The 20,854-nt window shown below is 35.3% G+C and overlaps 6 protein-coding genes across 9 annotated transcripts; 5 read left to right on the top strand and 1 right to left on the bottom strand.

The window, feature by feature from the left end:
* The first annotated feature begins 210 nt into the window (after positions 1 to 210).
* Positions 211 to 5,547, top strand: Not (ubiquitin carboxyl-terminal hydrolase nonstop). Its single transcript, XM_078178909.1, has 6 exons — positions 211 to 1,024; positions 2,053 to 2,185; positions 2,255 to 2,470; positions 2,557 to 2,971; positions 3,104 to 3,670; positions 3,750 to 5,547. The coding sequence occupies exons 1-6, from the start codon at positions 905 to 907 to the stop codon at positions 3,805 to 3,807; spliced, it is 1,509 nt and encodes a 502-aa protein (XP_078035035.1). The 5' UTR covers positions 211 to 904; the 3' UTR covers positions 3,808 to 5,547.
* A 247-nt stretch (positions 5,548 to 5,794) lies between these two features.
* Positions 5,795 to 9,090, top strand: LOC144468661 (hexosaminidase D). The gene is made up of 9 exons (XM_078178283.1): positions 5,795 to 5,876; positions 5,965 to 6,019; positions 6,376 to 6,591; positions 6,658 to 7,006; positions 7,080 to 7,154; positions 7,251 to 7,446; positions 7,499 to 7,774; positions 7,842 to 7,928; positions 7,999 to 9,090. Exons 1-9 carry the CDS (start codon positions 5,848 to 5,850, stop codon positions 8,171 to 8,173), a joined length of 1,458 nt encoding a protein of 485 aa, XP_078034409.1. The 5' UTR covers positions 5,795 to 5,847; the 3' UTR covers positions 8,174 to 9,090.
* A 151-nt stretch (positions 9,091 to 9,241) lies between these two features.
* On the top strand, positions 9,242 to 10,871 carry LOC144468662 (uncharacterized). 2 transcript variants are annotated; one of them, XM_078178284.1, is made up of 4 exons: positions 9,242 to 9,557; positions 9,620 to 10,029; positions 10,126 to 10,316; positions 10,659 to 10,871. In XM_078178284.1, exons 1-4 carry the CDS (start codon positions 9,267 to 9,269, stop codon positions 10,694 to 10,696), a joined length of 930 nt encoding a protein of 309 aa, XP_078034410.1. In that variant the 5' UTR covers positions 9,242 to 9,266; the 3' UTR covers positions 10,697 to 10,871. The 2 variants fall into 2 exon arrangements, with proteins under 2 accessions (XP_078034410.1, XP_078034411.1); XM_078178285.1 differs by lacking the exon at positions 10,659 to 10,871 and adding an exon at positions 10,379 to 10,505.
* Positions 10,872 to 11,291: 420 nt separating this feature from the next.
* Positions 11,292 to 13,062, top strand: LOC144468663 (putative dimethyladenosine transferase). The gene is made up of 5 exons (XM_078178286.1): positions 11,292 to 11,747; positions 11,828 to 12,194; positions 12,320 to 12,665; positions 12,739 to 12,845; positions 12,925 to 13,062. Exons 1-5 carry the CDS (start codon positions 11,690 to 11,692, stop codon positions 12,965 to 12,967), a joined length of 921 nt encoding a protein of 306 aa, XP_078034412.1. The 5' UTR covers positions 11,292 to 11,689; the 3' UTR covers positions 12,968 to 13,062.
* A 207-nt stretch (positions 13,063 to 13,269) lies between these two features.
* LOC144468660 (uncharacterized) lies at positions 13,270 to 17,679 on the bottom strand. 3 transcript variants are annotated; one of them, XM_078178281.1, is made up of 8 exons: positions 17,507 to 17,679; positions 17,179 to 17,401; positions 16,294 to 16,723; positions 15,990 to 16,223; positions 15,652 to 15,923; positions 15,365 to 15,520; positions 15,073 to 15,286; positions 13,270 to 15,009 (listed from the first exon to the last, which is right to left on the bottom strand). In XM_078178281.1, exons 3-8 carry the CDS (start codon positions 16,680 to 16,682, stop codon positions 13,983 to 13,985), a joined length of 2,292 nt encoding a protein of 763 aa, XP_078034407.1. In that variant the 5' UTR covers positions 16,683 to 16,723; positions 17,179 to 17,401; positions 17,507 to 17,679; the 3' UTR covers positions 13,270 to 13,982. The 3 variants fall into 3 exon arrangements, with proteins under 3 accessions (XP_078034407.1, XP_078034408.1, XP_078034405.1); XM_078178282.1 differs by having other exon boundaries at positions 17,179 to 17,233; XM_078178279.1 differs by lacking the exon at positions 17,179 to 17,401.
* A 470-nt stretch (positions 17,680 to 18,149) lies between these two features.
* LOC144469513 (protein-lysine N-methyltransferase SMYD4) lies at positions 18,150 to 20,763 on the top strand. Its single transcript, XM_078179902.1, has 5 exons — positions 18,150 to 19,377; positions 19,490 to 19,770; positions 19,909 to 20,064; positions 20,179 to 20,340; positions 20,418 to 20,763. The coding sequence occupies exons 1-5, from the start codon at positions 18,423 to 18,425 to the stop codon at positions 20,646 to 20,648; spliced, it is 1,785 nt and encodes a 594-aa protein (XP_078036028.1). The 5' UTR covers positions 18,150 to 18,422; the 3' UTR covers positions 20,649 to 20,763.
* Positions 20,764 to 20,854: the final 91 nt, after the last annotated feature.

Here is a 20,854-nt window from a genome sequence, read left to right as displayed (position 1 = left end):
TTTCTATTGCTCGCAGTGTTTCTAATATCGCAAAGCAAATTTGATTGAATTTTGTGTCGAAAATCTACTTAAGGGACAATATATGTATACGCGTAGGATAACGTGAAAAATAATTTATTTTAACGTTGAAGTTAGATACATTTCTGCAGCTATGTTCACGACGAATCTACTTCCGTACGCATGAGGATCGGATATTTTACAAGAGTTTCCCCTCTACAAGAACCTTGTGTGGTGGGGGCAAAGAGGGACTGGTTCGTACCGGCGGCGCCTGCAGTGACCGGCTGGTGTCCGTGAGCACCCAGGTGTCGATAAGGTGGACACGAAAGATCATACAACTCGAGACGGTACGGTGTTTCCCCCCCACCGAAGAGATCGTCGCCAAGAAAATCAGTGTCCTCGCCCGAGTCTCGTGGGTGTCACAAAAAGAAACGGTCTGGCTAGCTCGCGCGCGCGTCTCTCTTCACCTCAATCCGTCTGCCTTTCCTGTGTCTGCCCCCTTCTTCCGGGCCCCGGTTGATCTGTCTCTCTTCAACGAACGGGGACAGATCGAATACGGCGTGACAGCGATCGACTTGTTCCGATATTGCACGGGCAACCCTTGCGCTCTTTTTCCCCCAAGGTTCACGCGGTTTTCCATGTCAACGACACGCGCGCTCCTGCCAAGGCCAGCGTGCTACGCCCTGCACAGAACAGGCACAGTTTTCTTCGCCGTCAAGCAACCGATTCGCGCATTGTTCGTGCCCGTCGCTGACGGTCTGTCTCCATCCACGTCGTGCCTATCGTCGTTGTCATTGTTGTCGATTCGTCGGTGGTCGAAAAGGGTCGGCGAGCAAACGCGTACGTGCAGGGCCATTGGCAGGCTGAGGAGAAGGATATAGGACAGCGTCGCTCACGCCAGCCTGAGATGAGCGACCATGGCTGCATACACTTGAATAATTTCAAAGCAGCCAAAGGTATCCAGCCATACAAAGTGATACACTCCTATTTCGTGACCAGTACGTCGACCGAGGCACGCGTAAGAAAGGTGCGACTATCTTTTTCTCGCGTGATCCGTGGTCAAGGTTCCGTCTTTGTCTCCCTCTTTCTCTTACTTTCGCATGTTGTACGCTCTTTGTCTCCCTTTCTCCCCCTTTTCTCTATCTCTCTTTCTGCACATACATTTTATCTGACAATCATATGCCCCGGACTCATTCTTTATCGCATCATCTCGGGGTTGTCTCCGCTTCGCAAGCTACGAAAACGCTCGTTTCAAGGAATAGCAAATTGTCGGAACTACATACGTGAACCCTTCGTAGTATCGAAAATCGCGAGATTCTTTTCATTCTTTGTTGTTCCGTCTCGCAATATTGAGCCACAATTGTAGAAAGTATTACAGTCCTTGTCCGCAAATACGCAAGTATTCTTTACAGAAGTCAGATGCCATCGTTGTCGTTTTATTTTTCTTCGTATTGCGAAGATAAGATGTTTTTCCTCCCTCTTTTTAGTCTGATTAGCCGATCTCTACTGATAACGCTTTTTCTTATCTGTTCTATTGTTTTTAATTTCTCTAATTTGTTTCCAACAGAACTTGAATCGCATGAAATCGATCTTTGATATTTCTTTAAAATGTAGTCGCTATTAACTGTTCCAGTATAATTTTGGAACAGATACGCTTTTACGAAGATAAAACACGTTGCGCAGTCAATGAAAACATCGTGAACGGTGTAATTTATTTGTTTGGTTTGTACTGTTACTTTCATGGACGGTCGTGTGTAAAGATGGATTTAAAAATGGCCGCTGCAGACGATTACTCTGCCGGTACAAAGTTCTAGCAGATTTGTTGCTCGCGTAAAGTAACGGTATTGCAGATTTATGATTCTACCGATACCGTTACTTTGCGAATGTTTTATTATACTTTACAGCATTATAAAATTATATTAAATAATCCTTATGCTCCATATTTGATGTACTCAAAAATATCTTATAATTATACTATTATCTTGTCTTAATAACACTTCCTATTGTAATTTTTCTATAGCAAATGTTGAATAAAAAAATTACAACATTTTTTAGGCGGTAAGCTGTTTATGTCACACATGTAAGTCGTATAAGGACCGTCTTCATTCTTGTCTTCACTGCATATTTTTTGGCTGCTATGTAAAAGGTCACATACAAGAACATGCAAAGACAAAGAAGCATTTCTTAGGTAATTTGATATAAAACAAAATTCATTACGATTGAGAGATATATTACTTACATAAATTTTGTGTTGCAGCTGTTGATCTTTGTTATGGAAATATCTTGTGCTTCCAATGTGGAGATTATGTATACGATAGAGAGTTATTGGCTGTTGCCAAATCGCAGTGGAGTGAATCAGCAAAATCACTGAGCTTTGGAGAATTTTATCGAGCATGGGAACCAACACAAATAGAGGCTGAATTATTGAGGAAACATCCACGCCGAAGGCGTGTTGTAGAAAATTCTACTATAGGTAATAAATGCAAAAAGATGCATTAGACAGAGATAATGAACATCCTAATGAAGTCATCATACTTCAATTGCCTTAAAATCTTTCAGGTCTAAGAGGACTTATAAATCTTGGAAGTACATGTTTTATGAACTGCATTGTACAGGCCCTTATCCACACACCACTGTTAAGAGATTATTTTCTTGCTGACCGTCATCACTGCCCACAACCTAGTCGCTGCCTAGTCTGTGAAGTGTCCCATCTTTTTCAGGAATTTTATTCTGGTAGTAAAGCACCATTGACACTTCACAAGCTTCTCCATTTAATATGGACGCACGCCAGACATTTAGCAGGTTACGAACAGCAAGATGCCCACGAATTTTTTATAGCTACGCTCGACGTTTTGCATAGGCATTGCGAGGCAGCGCCGATTTTAGTAAAAGATAATCCGCATCATTGCAATTGTATCATTGATCAAATCTTTACCGGTGGTCTACAAAGCGACGTAGTTTGCCAAGCATGCAAGTACGGCATAAAATTCATTTCTATTTGTAAGGTGTAAAGTTAAATGTATTATATAATAATTATTCAGCTTTACATCCTGCATACTAGACAGTGTAATGAGGAGAACTGTCTGCTAATGTAAACATTTTTTAGCGGTGTATCGACCACTATAGATCCATTTTGGGATATATCATTGGATTTGGGCCCAGCAGCTAGTGCGTCGGGTTCCGACAGTTCTGGTCCTCCTACCTCATTGCTGGATTGCCTAGAAAGGTTCACGCGTGCAGAACATTTGGGATCCAGTGCAAAAATCAAATGTAGTAATTGTCAGACATACCAAGAGAGTACCAAGCAACTGACGATGAAGCAACTTCCTATTGTGGCCAGTTTTCACTTAAAACGATTCGAACACTCTAGTATACAGGACAAGAAGATTTCCACGTTCATCTCATTTCCGGAACAATTAGACATGACTCCCTTTATGTCGCACAGACGAAATGGCAACAACAATAGCTCGATGATGGATGGCCTGCCAAAAAATGGAGAAGACATGGCGTTCAGCGATAATAGATACTCGCTGTTCGCAGTGATAAATCACGAAGGTTCTTTGGAAACTGGACACTATACTGCCTTCATACGGCAACAAAGAGATCAATGGTTTAAATGCGATGATCATTTAATCACGAGAGCAAGATTAAAAGACGTCTTGACTAGTGAGGGGTGAGTCCGCGGCACTGGCCAATCAGTCCGCAGTTAGTATTATTACCAAGGATCCAGTGAAAAAACCTTTCCTTTTCAGGTATCTTCTTTTTTATCATAAACAAATTTTGGAGTATGGTCGAAACACCAAGGTGTAAACATTAGATCATGTAATTAATTTATTTATCACGACGAATCATGGGCGGTAGATTTAAGTCTTTTAGCATCCTAAGAGATACACGAGCAGCTAATGCTGTTCTGGAAAGTATCTCAGAAATATCGTCCGACCTACGCAAATTTACTTTTATTGGTCAAACGCGCATGAACTGCGCGACAACAAATTAAATGTGAACAAAAATGAAACGAAAAACAAAGGCCTCAGAGAAACAAATTCCAAACTCTCATCTGAAATACTGAATTCGTAAAAAAATTTGATAGATGAAGGTATATTCGAAATTCGAAGAATAAATTAACGAACGACTCTACTATTACGCTTTGATCGTGAGATTGAGGATATAAAATAAAACTAGAAATTAATCATTGTTATGAAAAAAGTAGGCAAGATCGACGGGATGTCGTTCTGTTAGTATAAATGTTTGTCGTGATGTTCGAACTTTTTAATTGTCAACATTCTGAAGAGTGTTAAAGATTTAAGGAGATTATCGTGTTCGCTGTAATTTGTCGTTTCACTATCTTTCTTTTTCACCATGCTTTCGTGTTTAACGAAATATTTCTAAGTTGGCGCACACGGCGATCGATTTCCCTTATTCTCGTGTCTTAAAATTAATATAAGCGTAGTTTTTAAGATTAGCTCAATTTTTTTAAATGACCGTTCGCATTTTTGTATATCGCTGACTGTTATTATATTCCTGCCCTGACACTTGTATACACAAGAAAACCAAGGATGGATCACACGATCATGATCTTTTGTTCAATGAACTATTTATACTTGTTCCTATCAAATTGTTAATAACTCTAGCATGCATTATGTAAAAATAACTACCCAATTTATTTTATGACTCAATTCGTTGTGTCAGCCATCCCTTGGTGAATCAATTTTGTACAAACGAACTTATTTAAAAAAGGGGATAATGATATCCAAACAAGGCGAATTATTTCGCGTGACTGTGTATAATAAAAGATCATTGTTTGACATATTTCTTTCTGGTTTCCCGTTTTTACTCTTTTCTTCTCAATGAGAATTAATTGTTTTTTGTACACCAGATTCTACAGAAAGTGCCAACCAATTGCACTATTAGTTCTTAATTTATTGCTAATCACCATTATTATTATTATGCTCTATTTTATATTAAGTTTCGGTTGGATGTAAGAATAAGTGTTTCACTACATTCTGCTGGTTTTGTTGTTGGTTCCTATGATAATCAGATGATCATTAGTAATCATAATCACATCGTTAACTTCACAATATTAAAAGATCAATTTTATTATGTTGGATTTCATTGTACACTTAAGGAAGCATTCGTTGCTACATCCATTATATTATATATGTGTTTCGAAATTCATTACTGATGAACAAAAATGTACAATCCTGTGTAGAAGCGTCAAAGACCCTACCAAGATTTTTAAGTGTGTTAATCGAAAAGAAAACTAAAATTTTAATGTGTGTATCAGCGCACAAAAGTATAGAGAAGAAATTGAAAAAAAAATATATACACCTTGAATAGAGATGCGCTAAATATTGTCATCATGAAACGTATTCGTCGATAATACGCATTACAATTTGCAAACTGCACCTGTGTGACCATTCTCAAGATGTACCGTTTTTGACATGACCAATAGTACTGTATATCTGAGAATTAATATTACGCGTACAGTTGTAACGCGTTTTATATAAGGCTGAAATAAATATATACAGAAATAAAGTTATATTTCGTGGAGGAACAGTTTCACCGATTAATTATTTCTTTCAAACATTTTATCCACACTTTAATTTTTATATTAACTGCATTTAATCTTCATCAAATACAATGTATTTGCTTAATAAAAAATTCAAATTTGAATCAAAGCCCGCGCATTTTTGTCAAAGTGTACAATTGATCTGGTAAAACAAACTATTGGGACTATTATCCAGTAATCTGAGATAAAAAATTATTTGTTACAATTTTCTAATAGGAAAAATGTTTACGGTAATTTGATACTGTACACTCTTTATATGACGTTGTAGTAATGGAGGAAAGATGGACGACTTGACGTTTGGCTTGCACAGGTAAATGTGCCACTGCTTAACAGAAATTTGTACAAAGCTTCTGATTAAACGAATGACGCGTCACAAAAAAATGTTCTTTCTGTTCTAGGCTGGTTCATTTAGATCTAAAAGGTGCTCCACCACGGGTGTGTTACTTCGAAAAGGTCTGATACTGTGCCGAACTGTATTGTTTACACTCTCCATCCCTATTCTGACAGTTGTATCAATGAATCCTATCTATACATATATAATAATATTTTTTCTTTTATTAGTCACACGATATTAATATTAGAATATTCTTTTTGAACGATGCGATTGTATAACTTTTTTTATTTAAAACAGCTAGCCATTATCTGTTCACCTGATATTATCACCTTAATTTACATCATTCTTATCTGTGAAGGTCATCTTTATTTTCTTTTTTCTTTTTTTATGAAATCATATATTTTTTTACCACTTTCAATATCGCATCTTAATATTCTTTATAAAAGAAACTATAATCATTTATAATAATTTACAGTTATTTCCACTTCTGAGAACATGGGGTGCCACTGGTATACTCATAGAATGGGAAGACACATTTCCATACAATCGAGAGCTTTCTCTTATAGGAAGCAACGGTTTGAGCAATTTCACCAGTGGGTACACAGTTCAGGAGGCTAAACATATCTTACAGATAGCTGGAGATTGTGGTTTAGCAATTGTTCCTTTAGTACAAACATTTGGTCATATGGAGGTAAATAGAATCTCGATTCCACTATTGAATTCAAGAATACATTACTAATAATGATAACAATTGCAGTTTGTCTTGAAACACAACGAGTGGAAATCCTTGAGAGAAGTGGAGCAATTTCCAAGCTCAATTTGTCCATCTAACACAAGAACTTTGCCTTTGATTAAGTCTTTAATCCGGCAAATAGTTAGCTTTCATCCAGATATCCAATATTTACATATAGGTGCTGACGAGGTCTGGCATCTAGGTCTTTGCTCAGTGTGCACAAAACGTGCTGCCTCTAGTAAATATGGAAAGCCATCTCTGTACCTGGAACATATTTTGGCTGTTGCACAATACGTGCAAGAAACATATCCCTATTTAAAGACTATCATATGGGATGATATGTTAAGATCTATAGATTTACAGGTTTTGAATGGTATCTTAGTAATTTATACATGTTAACTAGCGTCATTTAATTGCTTCATGAAGGTATTTTGTATAATTTTCAGACCACTATATTGGGAAATATGTGGAGCCCATGATTTGGCATTATAATCCAAGAGATAATTTTGCACTACCTCATGGTATATTTCTTGTTAATCCATACTATAATATTTAATTTAACAGACACATAAATGCTTAACTTTAATCGCATTTTAAATACGAAAATATCTCAATAGGATTGTGGGATAAGTACACTGCAATTTTTCCACGTATGTGGGCAGCCACAGCATTTAAAGGTGCCACTGGTTCATCACAACATGTCCCGGTTATAAGGCATCATATAAGTAATCATGAAAAATGGTTGGAAGAATTAAGTATACACGTGAATAAAGTTCATGAGTTTCGAGGAACAGCATTCACTGGCTGGTCGAGGTAAGCTTACATTCAATAGCATCTGAACTGTTCTATCGAATTTGATTTCTAGGTACGACCACTATGCGACACTATGTGAATTATTGCCCACAGCAATACCGTCGTTAGCGTTATGCCTGAAAGTCTGGCTGCACGGTTATTCTGAACACATTCATAATCAAGTGGCTAAAAGCTTAGGATATATAGATCATCCTCTGCACATAACTCCGCAGCCAAGACCTGCTCCAATACCTAGTAATTTGCTCTTTCCTGGATGGCAGGTTGCAGTAGGTGTAGAGTGGTTTTTGAATTTTCGAGCTAAATATCATAATATTGTTGCTAGCGAACAGTAAGTAAGAATTTAGACGTTGCAGCTTTAATGTTTCTCTCCTTGTTATGAAATTACAATATTACAGGATATCTACATGGATGAATCCATGGCAAGTGGCTAATAATTATACAAATCCCATGCAGCTAGAGAACTTAATACCTGCTTTCACAGAGTATGTTTCATGATCATTTATCATAACAATATGAAGAAACAGTGAATAATCTGATGAACACCTTTTGTAGATTATTATTGGAATTATCCTCCTTGGAGGGCTACTTTAGGTTTCAAATGGAAAGTATTTTTTTCTCGACGATGGTGGACGAGTGGATAGGTACAAATATTCAGCCCATGAAAGGAAAGCTCGTAGAATTGAAACAGACTGCAGAAAATCAAATTATGTTGAATAGTCGTATTTAGGGTTCTAGCGTATCTCTCTAGAGTATCTCTCGAAGTATTTGCTTTACATCTCAATGACCAACTCGTATACAGGTAAAAAAAGAAACACAAAATGATAGGCTGATGAACAAAGTACGAAGATTTTAGTGAATTGTACAATTTTATCTTATAAGTAGAAGTAGCAAAGTAAAAAGCATAGTCTTAAGAGAAGTAATGATCGTGTGTAATACACGGGATATAATTTTATAAAAGAATGGACGATTATTTTAATACTTGGCTTAGGAGTGAACGAAGTCGTGACAAATGTCTTCATCATCGAGCTTTGTCATTTTGCGAGCTGTTCTGTGATACTTGGCTATGAAAGGATTATTATAATATATTGGGTTGAGTCATTGATAACTGTCGCTTTTTACTTTAAATTTGTTTCGATCTAAGTAAAAAAGTAGCAGTTACGAGTAATGTGTCGAAGAGTGTACTCTATTATTAACTATTCGCATTTATTTGATGTTCGATACGAGTCATAGGCAGTATTTTCGGCATAGTAAATGTCATCCATTTATAGTTGAAGTTGCTTATGATTCGACCCAATAATCAAGCTCAATAACCATGCTTGTTGGTTATTGTTCTCACTATACTTGCTTCTAATTATCAGCGTTTCTTACATACATAGTACGTGCAAGTATTTTTTTACTCTTTGGAAAATTTCTTCAAAGTTCCTTTGAAGATATTATTGATCAGCTGTAAAAAAAAAAGATTGTGCACAGTAGATAATATAATTCATATAGTCTTTTTTATCCATTTATTTATTAACTAATCTAATAGTTGTCTTTAATCTCTATTTATTGATGTAATATATTAAACATCTGTAAAACATAGGAAAATCTCACAAATACACGATGCATAGAGATAAATAGTAATAAATGATAAATTTAAATATGTACATAAGCATATATGCTGATGTTTCACCTCTTTGTTACAACACCGTTCGTCGTGAAATTATCGTTTTGGCATAAAAACAAAAACAACGATTTTTTGAAAGGTGAAGACTTCGTAAAAATGTCTTTTTTTATTCGTTTTGATCGGCGTCATATTTCAAACGAATCGTATAAGGACCATGCAAAAAATTGATAAGTATGAAGATCAAGAAGCTGAAAAATTGGATGAAACTTACAAGGAGATTCTAACGCAAGTTAGACCCTACATATTGCAACTGACATCTGTTGAGAGTGTGCAGTTATGTAGGGACTGGCTGGATAAATTGCACAATGAGACCTCGCAACGTCGTTTAAGAAATGAATATCTGTTGGAGTTATGCAGACAACTGAGAACAGGTCATATTGAAGGAATTTTTAGCAGATTCCCGCCCAGTGGACTACTTCTACCACTCCCTAAGTCGTATCATACGGTATCTAAACTAGTATTGTATGTACGTTATTATGATAATCAAATAATCAGTCTAAAATACAGGTCTGTACCAGTTCATCTATCAGTGATCTATCAAGCTTTGTTGTCAGACCATTCTGTAGTACTTTAAACAACTACAAAATGTCTATGAGATGTAGACAGCACCATAGAAGCAAACCATTATTGAAATACCATGCAATGGACACTAGTAGCATGGGTCAGTGCTTGGATTCAGCTAATGCACCCCCAACTATTCGTTCTCGCCATCGAAATGCAGCGAGAAAAAATCAATTGAAAATTTATGAACACCGTATCGATACACTGAATACTTTTATCGAAGAATTGCAAACACAAAACGACTATTTGAAAAAACAATTACTAGAATATTCCGGGAAGAGTAATCGTTATGCAGAAAACCATTTATATTCAAGTGTTAACCAGTTAGCATCTGATGTTGCTACTTTAAAATCTAAGTTAGTACCAAGTCAATGAAAGTTCTTATTTAATGTACTAGCTAAATTAAATTCTGGAACAACAATAGAATTTATATGTTTTGACAATTATTAAAGGTTATTTGATGTACAAAAGATAAAAAATTCGTTGGAAAAGAATTGTAAACAAGTTATGCAAGAATATCATTCTACAGTTGTAGAACAGTTTAACGAGTTAAAGGATCAACTAGATGAAACTCGATCAAAAAATGAAGCAATGGATACGAACGTAGCTATGATAGATGAAAAATTAGTGGAAATCATCCATGGTAAGGTAAGATGAAAAATTATTGTTTTTGGTATGAAAAATGTGACAGATATGTTTTTGCAGAATAAAGAAACCGAAGAAATGAAAAACAATTTGATGGAAAAAATTAAGATCCTATGTAATCAATTTGAACAATTTGCACAGGAAAGAAACAAAGAATTAGAAGTGAAAGATTCGGAATTATTTCGAAATGATACAAAGAAAAAGAATGATGTAGAAAAACTGAATAATAAAATTTTTGATTTGGAACTAAAATTAGAATCGAGGATAAAAAACGTACAGTTAAATGATGTATTTCAATAAATTATTATTATTATATATTATATTTTAATATTTTATTTAGGAGGAGATATTCCAAACTACATTAGCAGAGCAATATAATATTTTGAGAGATGAAATTAATAATTGGAAAAGTGAGATAGAATGTGAGACACAGCAACAATATGAGAATCTATTATCCAAAGTTTCTGAACTAAAGAAGTTTGTCGCAAAGCTAGAAAAATCGAAAGAGAAAACTAGTTATGATCACGAGAAACAAATGTTAAGAGTGATACAGGTACTTAGTTTAACACTGTGAATACTATAGTTACATAAAAATTGTATTTTGATTTTATAAATGTCAGGTAATCTATGTTGTCTTTTAGAACAAAGATTTGGAAATAAAAAGCTTGCAGTTACAATTGCAAGAACAAAAGAATGAGTTCTCTACAATTTTAAATACTAAAAAGCATAGTGAAGTAGATAATATTGTCACACTTTTAGAAGAGAGGTACAAGACATTATTAGCAGAGGCTGAGGCATCAAAGGAATCTCAAACACAGGAATATCTTAAGGTATTCAACGCTCTATTATTACATTTATTAATTATATTTTGTAAATTTCAATATTAATTTATGATATCCAAAAATTTCTAGAAAATAGCAGAATTAGAAGATCAAGTACTTAATCTCAAGAAATTTTGAATTAGATTTATAGCGTAGTGAGCATAAACTATAGTTTGTAACATCGTATAATTATTATAATTATATAAATTACATCTTTATTATTAGTCTTTGAAAATAAACGTAATCATTATTTCATTATTTATTGAAATAATTAATTCAGTTTGAGAAGTATATAGTGGCACCCTCTAGTTATAGAAGTCTTACTTCTATAAATGACTTTACCAATGTGAGCGTACCATTTGATGTATGTAGTTAGAAAATATTTTGCGTTTCAACATAGAGAGCGTAGTTTCGTTTGTGACATTATCATCTATTCAATTTATGAATTAAGCTTACGTACCATGTGAACTGACGACACATAACCTGGCGGCGCATAATTGTTTACCATTATTTTGTTTGTGAATTTTTATATTATAAAAAGAGAAGCAAAATGCCAAAAGTACGAGTGGAGAAAAAGTCTCGCGTGCACAAGGATGTTGCAAGACAGGGTATGTATCATTTTGTATAGCCTACAAATAATTGAACTATAATGGAAAATATAAATACATATTAAGTTTATTTATATTAGGTATTATGTTTAATACGGATATTGGACAACACATTTTGAAAAATCCATTGATAATTCAAAGTATGGTAGAAAAAGCTGCTGTTAGATCAACAGATGTTATTTTAGAAATTGGTCCTGGTACTGGTAACATGACAGTAAAATTATTGGACAAGTGCAAAAAAGTTATAGCATGCGAATTAGACACTAGGATGGTAGCTGAGTTACAAAAGCGTGTGCAAGGTACACCGTACCAGGCTAAACTGCAGATTATGATTGGTGATGTATTAAAGATGGAACTACCATTCTTTGACTTATGTGTTGCTAATATACCATATAAGATATCATCGCCCTTGGTATTTAAACTACTTTTACATAGGCCACTATTCAGGTAATTTACAATATGTAGGTGATAAAGAAATAGAAAAGGACTAGTTTTCAAAACTAATTTTTAACACGTACATATATAGGCCACACAAGAGGAAATGGGTTTGATCAGCACATTATTTTCTACAGATGTGCCGTACTTATGTTTCAAAGAGAGTTTGCTGAACGTTTGGTGGCTAAACCAGGAGATAAACTATATTGTCGTTTAAGTATAAATACCCAGTTGTTAGCAAGGGTAGACATGCTAATGAAAGTAGGAAAAAATAATTTTAGACCACCCCCAAAAGTGGAATCGAATGTAGTTAGAATAGAACCTCGCAATCCACCACCTCCTATTAATTACCAAGAATGGGATGGTTTAACGCGAATTGCATTTGTTAGAAAAAACAAAACTCTTTCTGCAGCATTTAAGCAGACCACAGTATTAACAATGCTGGAGAGAAATTACAAGCTTCATTGCAGTCTTAATAATAAGGTAATTAATATTGTTGAATCGCTGAAGAACATTTCTGAACTATGTAAAAATATTTCTTTTATGTAATATTTAGATAATACCAGAAGGATTTGATATTAAGGAGATGGTAAACGATATTTTGCTAAAGGCAAATGCTGAATGTAAACGTGCTAGAACCATGGACATAGATGATTTCATCAGGTATAATGCGATTCTTGTGTTTACACTGCTTTGTGCATTACGATCTGTACTCCATTTCATAATATAAATTTTATTTTAGCCTTTTACATGTGTTCAACGCAGAGGGAGTTCACTTCACATAATTCAGAGTCCAAATCATGCAAACGCAAGTGTAAATTATGCATTAAAAAAATACATATTGTTTTAATGAAAAATGAATAATAAATTTCGCTCAAAAAAAGAGGAAAGTAAAATATGATTTAAGACTGTTGTCAATAATAGAAATATGTAACAGTTTTAAAAAGAATTAAAAACAGTGTTACCTGTTACAAACCAGTTATTTTATGATTTACGTATAACATGTATAATATACATATAACATTTCTAGGTTACCTACTTTACAAAAAATTATATTTATGTGAACATTTTAATTAAATTATTTGTTTATAAGATACACGTATATTTACAAACATTCTTTGGGAATTAAAATCGTAAAGAAATATACCCAAATTTATTGTACAATTGATGAAAATTATAGTTATAATAGTTATAACCACATAATCTGTGAATCTTCTCGTGTGTAGAATATGCGCTGCTCTATAACACGCTAGCCAGAATCATGGTATTGTATCTGGGTAATCTTCTTTTTTAACCAATCAATTTATACCGAAGAAACAATTATGAATAGGAGAAAATGTCGGTACCTTTATACAGAATCTTTAGATATTCTTTTTATAACAGAAATGGAAGCCATATCCTCATTTTAAAAGGCAAAGGAATGAAACAATACGAATGCATATTTTGTATGACGCAGTACTCTTATAGTCTTCTCGTAAAGAATGTTGCCTCTAAACCGCAAATAAGTGATACACCATGCTTCATCATCGTTTGTAGTTTATGCACGCACAACTGGTTTAGAAAAATGTTCAGTATAAAGCTGTTCGTTCAAGGGTTGTTCATCAGTAGCATCTTCTTCAATTTTTCGAGTTAATCAACGATTATATGCATCCTCGCGATGCCATTGATTTTGATTTGGTGTTACCCTGAGATCTTCTATGGCTCCTAGCATTTCTCAGAAGCTTGCCCCCCTTTATTTTGCATTTATTTGAATCATTCTTCGAATCGGAATGTTTCAATGAATCGCGAACGTACAAATTTTTAAGTAGGGTGTCGTCGAGTTAATCGTGATCGCATAGACGAGCTGTACGTTCTACTGTTGGATCGTTTCCTCTTCTTGCTTTTATGCTTGTCTTTGTGTTTTGACTTTTTCTTATGCGTGTGCGATTTACTTGAGTAATTGCTACACTGACTATGAGAACGAAAACGATCATCGTCTGATTTCGAGCTACTTACAACCAGCGATTTCGGTTTCTTTAACAAAATTAATTTCTTCCTTGATACGTCTCTATTCGAATTGCTATCATCACCGCTAAGATCTCGCAGAGATTCTCGTCGCCTAGAACTAACTTTTTTCTCTTTCTGAGACGCATAAGACGAGGCGCTGCTACTCCTTGACATGGATTGCCAATCGCCTTTATACCTACATTCTTTCCGGTGAGAATCCTTTGTGTCCGAAGTTTGTCTGGCTTTTTCTATGGCTCTGGTCAATTTCTCGGCTACCATCTCGTAATCGCTCGAGCTGGTAGTGTAAGCTCTCTTTGACCTCTTAAAAGTTCGAGACTTAACGTTGCTTTTTTCCTCCTCCGATTCGCTGCTGCTGTCACTACTGTATGATTCGTCGTCCAAATATCGACTTTCCTTTTTAATTAAATCTTTACGAACACGTACCGTGCCTTTCGTAGAGGTTTGCGAAGATCTTGATTTCTTGTCGTTTACTGTCTTCATCTCACTCTCGTGAGAGCTGGAATCACTGCTGCTACTTATCCGTTTCTTTATTGTGCGCGAAGTTCTCTTCGTTACTCGTTTCCTTAGTTCGCTCTCTTCAGAACTAGACAAATCCCTCGCCCGTTTGCGGATTCTAGTTTCGCCTGAATGATTGCATCTTTTGGTGCTTGTATTCCTCTTCGATTTTCTGGAACAACTTTGATACCTCTCGCCCCTTCTACAAATATAATCAAGGTCTGAATCGGTGTCCGTGGACGATGAGATAGAGCCTCGTTTCTTAATGGTATGGGATGTACTGGGTAGAGTTGAATTGTCTCCATAAAATGCAGACGCGGAAGACCTGAAATATTATTGAGAGATTGGTTATTCTTAAGATACATCTTAGAATCGAGCGTTTACTTACTGTGCATTGTCGTTTGTTGTTTGAGAAACGTTTACTTCTTCAGGATCTGAAGATACTAATTCTATGATTTCCGGCGTTCTCTCGTGACGAGGTTTCACGTATCCAATTACTTCACAATCATTGTCGGACGAAGAAAAGTCGGATGAAATAGTCAAAACGTCCGGTACATTGAAAGGCATATCTGCGTGGAAAATCTGTCCTACAGTACTTGGACCTGGATGATAAAATTACTTTCAACTGCACTCCAAATTTTTGTGTATAAAGTAGATTATTTGGAGAGATAAAAATTTACCAGGTACGCTAATTGTATGGGGTCCTGTGCTGGGTGTTACAGTATTCATTCTGAGATCTATTGCTTCATCCAGAACTCGGACATCTGAATCGTCGGAACTAATACTGCTACTGGATGTTGGCGAATCGATATTTGGTACATATTCATTCGAAATTCCTGCAACAGAGTAAAATTTATTTTATATGTGAGAAAATATGATAAATCTCGTATAACTTGTAATAGGACAAGTCACTGAATTATGCCTGCAATAATATGCAAGTAAATTTAGGTAACACAATTAAATGTACCTTGAGGTAAATAGATCACAGACTGATCGTACCCAACTAGATCGAAGTTAGTCCGTGCATAATTGAGTAGTTCATGTACAAAGTGATCCGTGAATGTTCCAAAATAGGGATGTACTAGGTTTCGGAACTCGCTGCTTCTGATGTCGTATTGACTGAGGGCATCCAATATAATTCTCAAGACATACGCGCAATGCTGCGCATTGTTATTAAGTAACGCTTGTAATTCTCTATTTAACCAAGGGATGAGTCGGTTTAACTCTCTTGGTTCTCTCCTGTGAACGAAGTATAGTTACCCACTATACATTAATTCTTCGCGCGACAATGGGATAGAAACTAACCGATAATATTCTGCGCTACAATCGCGAAAACGACCAAACACATCAGGCAATGCTGTAGCCCAGATACCGTGCACATAAATGGACCGACGATAAACCGAATGATTTACACGTCTACGTAGACGTTCTCCGATGGGAACTTGTGGAGCTATGCTTGGCAACTGTTCTCTTCTTGCAACTTGCTCTGGATTAAGCAGCACTTCGTGTGGATTTCGATTATGTCCCATCCTAGTTGTTCTAAAAGACATTGAAACAATTTATGTACAACTAACAATACGAAATCGTTTTGAGGTAAGATTGTGTATACCTATAATGAAAACGATGCCCGATGACATCCACTGAATGCCCAAGATCTAAGTTGATATCAAAGGTAGCCAGCTCCCTAGGCACATGGTACTGATCATAATCTTCTTCTGATCTAACATTATGTATAATGGATTTGAAGGTCTGTTTGCATAGTGGACACTCTGTTTTTATTTTGGACCATTGTAGCAGACATGTGAAACAAAACTGATGAAGGCAGCTGTCTGTAAACGACGTGTTTACCAGCTTTCCCAAACAAATACTGCAATTTGGAGGTGGTGACACAGCACCATCGCTTCGATCGCTACTATCAGGATTTTGCACAGGTGCTTCTGACTTTATAGGCTCTTCTACTCCTGGAGCAGAAGCTTTTATTTCTAATGGACCCTCCATTAAGACTCAGTGTTTTTACCGTTCCATTAAAAAAATCTGTCCTAAAACATATTACATGATATTGCGTTAACATGATCTTCTAACAGTTTGTATTTCATTACTTTATAATTGCAATGTTTCCTAATAGCTCATGGGATGTAGGAATCCAAGTATTGATTGTCACATCAAAATTGAATCCATTCGATTAGTAGTTATTTATGAAAATTTCTACGAAAACAATATTTTCGAGAATGATTTATGATCTTTTTACAAACAATTCAAAATATATATAATTTTCATATAAATAATTAAGATGAAGTGGGAGGAATATAATCAGTAATGAAACAATTTACAACACTCCGATTCTGATAAATCATTGGAAAGTTCAAAGAGTGGTAAATTATAATACTGAGCTGTGCAATTAATCAGCTAGATTTTATGAATGGCACAGTTTGAAAAAAAGATAACATCAACTAAGAAAAATGCATCCGTGCAACCTAAATGGAATAGTACTCACCGTGAATATGGGGAAAAATAGAAACGATGCTATTTACGTTTTCGTCGAGATCGATCTGTCACAAATGTGAAATAGCAGTTACTCAACGAGAGACAGACCTTCCTGCGCGTAATGCGACAAACGAGAATAGGACCGAATTTATTTTCCACGAATTCTTTTCGTCAGAATGGAGAAAAAAAAGAGCAAGATACGTCACGTAGAGTGTGTAGAAGGCGTCATAAAGCTGTTTGATAATCGGTATGTTTCCATTTTATTCAACTTGTTATTGATTATCGATGTCACTATTTTTTACCATAAATCATGCAGCTCGAATGCCATGATATCTTACCTTTAACGTAACTCGCGGGGAGCCTAATAACCAGCTTCGGCAAGTCAAACAATTAACGTCTCAGCGAAGCTATCTTTTTCGAGAACGAGTAGTCTTATAAAAGTCCATGATCACAAAGCGGAAACTGGCGTGAGCATAATATGTACCATGAGTGAGACAGATACCTAACGATAGTGAGAATGATAGTCAGTGATGTCTCGCGCAAAAAGTCCCTAAGATTTCGCACGGTCTTAATTGCTCGTTTAGACTATAGATGGAGCTGGTACAAGTCCAATATGGCGGAACCACGAAGCGTAGACGGTTGGCACCACTGCCAACCGACTAGATATACTCCCGAAAGATCCGGGTTTGCTATTGTGACTCGTCTAGTTCATGTGAAATCGGAGAGGGTCTTATGAGAGGCTACGTGATTTTCTCTACCTTCCTCGATTAGTCTCGCTAGATAAAAAAAAAGGCTCAACGAAGAATTTCGTGGGAACTCTCTCATTATCTCCTTACATATTCTCAGTTATTTCTCTCAGCCGATACTGTATCTCTATATAAATATATGATATAAATTTGTATTTACATTCGAACTTCCCTCTTGTCGCCATTAATTGAAAGCGTATAGTCTAATAGCGCGGTCGTAATATAAACTAGTGACTATGTTCGTGTCGCTCATGAAACATGATAACGTACAGTGTGTTCTGTTAATTAGTAAAATACAAACTTATAACGTAAATATTTAATACAAGTAGAAATTTTGTATTTTTATTATAACTGAGAATAAAGGTCGATTGCTCGATACACTTCTACTTTTCCTGGAAGAAAGTGGTATATAAAGCGGTCAGAGCTCTGACGCCAATGTACATATACGTACCGATTACGTGGCTACAACATCAACAACAGAACTAACTTTTTTTTTACATTTTACAACATGGAGAAATTGATGTACTTACTGATGAGGAAACTAACATTTGATGAACTCGAGCAGATTTCTAGCGAATACGGAACATTATGTACAGACGAAGACAGAATAAAATTTACTTTAAATGTGATGTTAGAGTATAATATAATTCCTAGGGTACATCGTAATTTAAAAAACGCTGATATAGCCGAGAAATTTAGAGCACAAGGTAATAAGTTATATACCACGGGTCGTTTGACAAGAGCTGCTTGTATAGAAGCTTTAGAACTATACACTAAAAGTGTAGCAAATGCACCATGCTCGTCCAAACAACTTGCCTTAGCATATGCTAATAGATCTGCAGTTTTGTTAAAGGTGCACAAGTATGAAGAGTGCATTAGAGATGTAGATAGAGCATTAGTTTTACCATATCCAGATCATTTAAAAGCCAAGCTTTATATGAGAAAAGCTGAAAGTTTGAAGGCCATGCAGAAAAAAAAAATTTCTTTGGAACATACCAATAATACAGAATTAAATAATAAAAGTTGTCCCTTTGAAATAGAGAGTTATAACAAGGAAATTCCATGTGCATCAGATGCAATAAGCTTGATTTATAATGAAGACTATGGTAGGCATATTGTAGCCAACCGCAAAATAAATGCTGGAGAAGTAATTGTCATAGAACAGTTTTATTCAATGATATTATTACAAAGTGAATTGTATACTCACTGCTCAAATTGCTTAGAAGTATGCTGGGCCAACATACCTTGCAATGGTTGCACCAATGTCATGTATTGCTCTGAAGAATGTAGAATAGAGCAATGGAAGAAGTGCCATGACATGGAATGTGTTGTATTTTCCTCAATGTTGAACATGAACAGTGGTTCCATAGATTTATTAAGCTTAAGAATAGCCATACAGGCTGTAAGAGAAAGTAGTATAGATAATATAAGAAAAGAATTGGAAGAAATTGATAGGCACAATGGTAAATATATAGGGAAGACATTGATATAGACATTTCTAATCATAGGAAGACATTTCTATTTATTTTTGTTTGAGATTATTTATATTTATTCCTTAAAATTAAACATTTCCAGATCCTCGTACGAAAGGTTTCTCTAAGAATGGAACTTTTGAAAGCCTTCAGTACAGAAGTTTATTAAGTCTTGCAACTAATAGTGAAAAACGTTCAGTCGATGATCTGTTTAGCATGTCTTTGGATCATTCTGTTACTTTGTATATTTTGGCTACATGCACTAACATGTTTGGTAAGCCACTGAAGAATGATTTGTCTCTATTAATAGAGAATCCTGACATCACATTCTTTGGTGGCCTGTTGATGAGGCACCAGCAAATGATTCTTAGTAATTCATTCACGGTATGTTGTTATGGAAAAAATTAATACACAAAAGCTACAATTGTTACTGACTAAGCCGAGTTATAAATAATTTCTATTATGGGAAGAAATTGAAATAATCCTCTTATTATTAAATGTTAATGAAATTAATACTTTCAGATTGTAGAGTTGAGATCTGCTGATGTTGATCTTGGTATTGGCGCATTGCTATTTTCCAGTTTCTTCAATCATAGCTGTAATACAAACACAACAAGGGTTGGAAAAGGCAGGAATATGACTATGATAACCATGTTCCCTATTAAACCAGGTGAACAAGTATGTAGTAATATATAAAAGTGTTCACGAAAATTATATTATTATAACTTATTAAAGTAAATTATGTTATCATAACTTTGATAAAGTATGATAATGTAAATTATGTTTTTCCAGATATTTTGTGATTATGGTTATCACTATGCCATTTCTACAACATCTGAGAGGCAAAAGAAACTTTCGGAACAGTATTATTTCAACTGTAATTGTCCACCGTGTCAGGAAGATTGGCCAACATATCACGACCTAAAACCTGCAATACCTCTTATACAAGATGATGTAAGTTGCTAAATAACATAATTAAATTCAAAAGTTATCAATTGATGAAAAATACATTCTCTGCATTCTTTATCTAGAACGTGAGACACAAATTGATGAAACTGCTATTGAAATTCGACACTTATTATAAAATTGTTGAAACGGGTAACATAGATGATAAACCTTTTATTCTAACTGACTTATTGGAAATGGTTGAAGGTACACATGAAATTTTGCCAATGGCTAGCAAAGAAATTGTTAACGTGATAGAGGTTTTGAAACAGGTTTATGTTTTAAAGGGAAATGTTCTAAGACTTCCTCGACTGTAAAGAGCATCTCCTTTTTTTATGTCAGCAGTCAACCAATGAAATGAAAATTGTGTCTATTGGGTGTTATCGACTTTATTATTTAAGAATTTGTTATATATTTACGTTTTGTTGGGGGGGGGGGGGGGGGGGGGGGAAGGCTGATTGGAAACCTCTATCTGCGAGTGAAGGAAAAGCAGGTGTGGTTGTGCAGTTCGTTTCTGTGAAAA

This window comes from Augochlora pura, chromosome 4, assembly GCF_028453695.1.
Source record: "Augochlora pura isolate Apur16 chromosome 4, APUR_v2.2.1, whole genome shotgun sequence".
Taxonomy (NCBI): Eukaryota; Metazoa; Arthropoda; class Insecta; order Hymenoptera; family Halictidae; genus Augochlora; species Augochlora pura.
This window is presented reverse-complemented; position numbering and strand designations above follow the sequence as displayed.

Coding starts and splice junctions, on each gene's coding strand:
- LOC144469513 (XM_078179902.1), top strand. CDS start 18,423: ATGGAGAAATTGATGTACTTACTGATGAGGAAACTAACATTTGATGAA. Junction 19,378..19,489: donor AGAAATTGATAGGCACAATG/GTAAATATATAG, acceptor AAACATTTCCAG/ATCCTCGTACGAAAGGTTTC. Junction 20,065..20,178: donor CTATTAAACCAGGTGAACAA/GTATGTAGTAAT, acceptor ATGTTTTTCCAG/ATATTTTGTGATTATGGTTA.
- LOC144468663 (XM_078178286.1), top strand. CDS start 11,690: ATGCCAAAAGTACGAGTGGAGAAAAAGTCTCGCGTGCACAAGGATGTT. Junction 11,748..11,827: donor CAAGGATGTTGCAAGACAGG/GTATGTATCATT, acceptor TATTTATATTAG/GTATTATGTTTAATACGGAT. Junction 12,846..12,924: donor GACATAGATGATTTCATCAG/GTATAATGCGAT, acceptor ATTTTATTTTAG/CCTTTTACATGTGTTCAACG.
- Not (XM_078178909.1), top strand. CDS start 905: ATGAGCGACCATGGCTGCATACACTTGAATAATTTCAAAGCAGCCAAA. Junction 1,025..2,052: donor CCGAGGCACGCGTAAGAAAG/GTGCGACTATCT, acceptor AACATTTTTTAG/GCGGTAAGCTGTTTATGTCA. Junction 3,671..3,749: donor GACGTCTTGACTAGTGAGGG/GTGAGTCCGCGG, acceptor TTTCCTTTTCAG/GTATCTTCTTTTTTATCATA.
- LOC144468661 (XM_078178283.1), top strand. CDS start 5,848: ATGGACGACTTGACGTTTGGCTTGCACAG. Junction 7,007..7,079: donor AGATTTACAGGTTTTGAATG/GTATCTTAGTAA, acceptor TATAATTTTCAG/ACCACTATATTGGGAAATAT. Junction 7,929..7,998: donor TTAATACCTGCTTTCACAGA/GTATGTTTCATG, acceptor CACCTTTTGTAG/ATTATTATTGGAATTATCCT.
- LOC144468662 (XM_078178284.1), top strand. CDS start 9,267: ATGCAAAAAATTGATAAGTATGAAGATCAAGAAGCTGAAAAATTGGAT. Junction 9,558..9,619: donor TCCCTAAGTCGTATCATACG/GTATCTAAACTA, acceptor TCTAAAATACAG/GTCTGTACCAGTTCATCTAT. Junction 10,030..10,125: donor GTTGCTACTTTAAAATCTAA/GTTAGTACCAAG, acceptor CAATTATTAAAG/GTTATTTGATGTACAAAAGA.
- LOC144468660 (XM_078178281.1), bottom strand. CDS start 16,682: ATGGAGGGTCCATTAGAAATAAAAGCTTCTGCTCCAGGAGTAGAAGAG. Junction 15,287..15,364: donor CCATACAATTAGCGTACCTG/GTAAATTTTTAT, acceptor TTTATCATCCAG/GTCCAAGTACTGTAGGACAG. Junction 15,010..15,072: donor ACAACAAACGACAATGCACA/GTAAGTAAACGC, acceptor ATAATATTTCAG/GTCTTCCGCGTCTGCATTTT.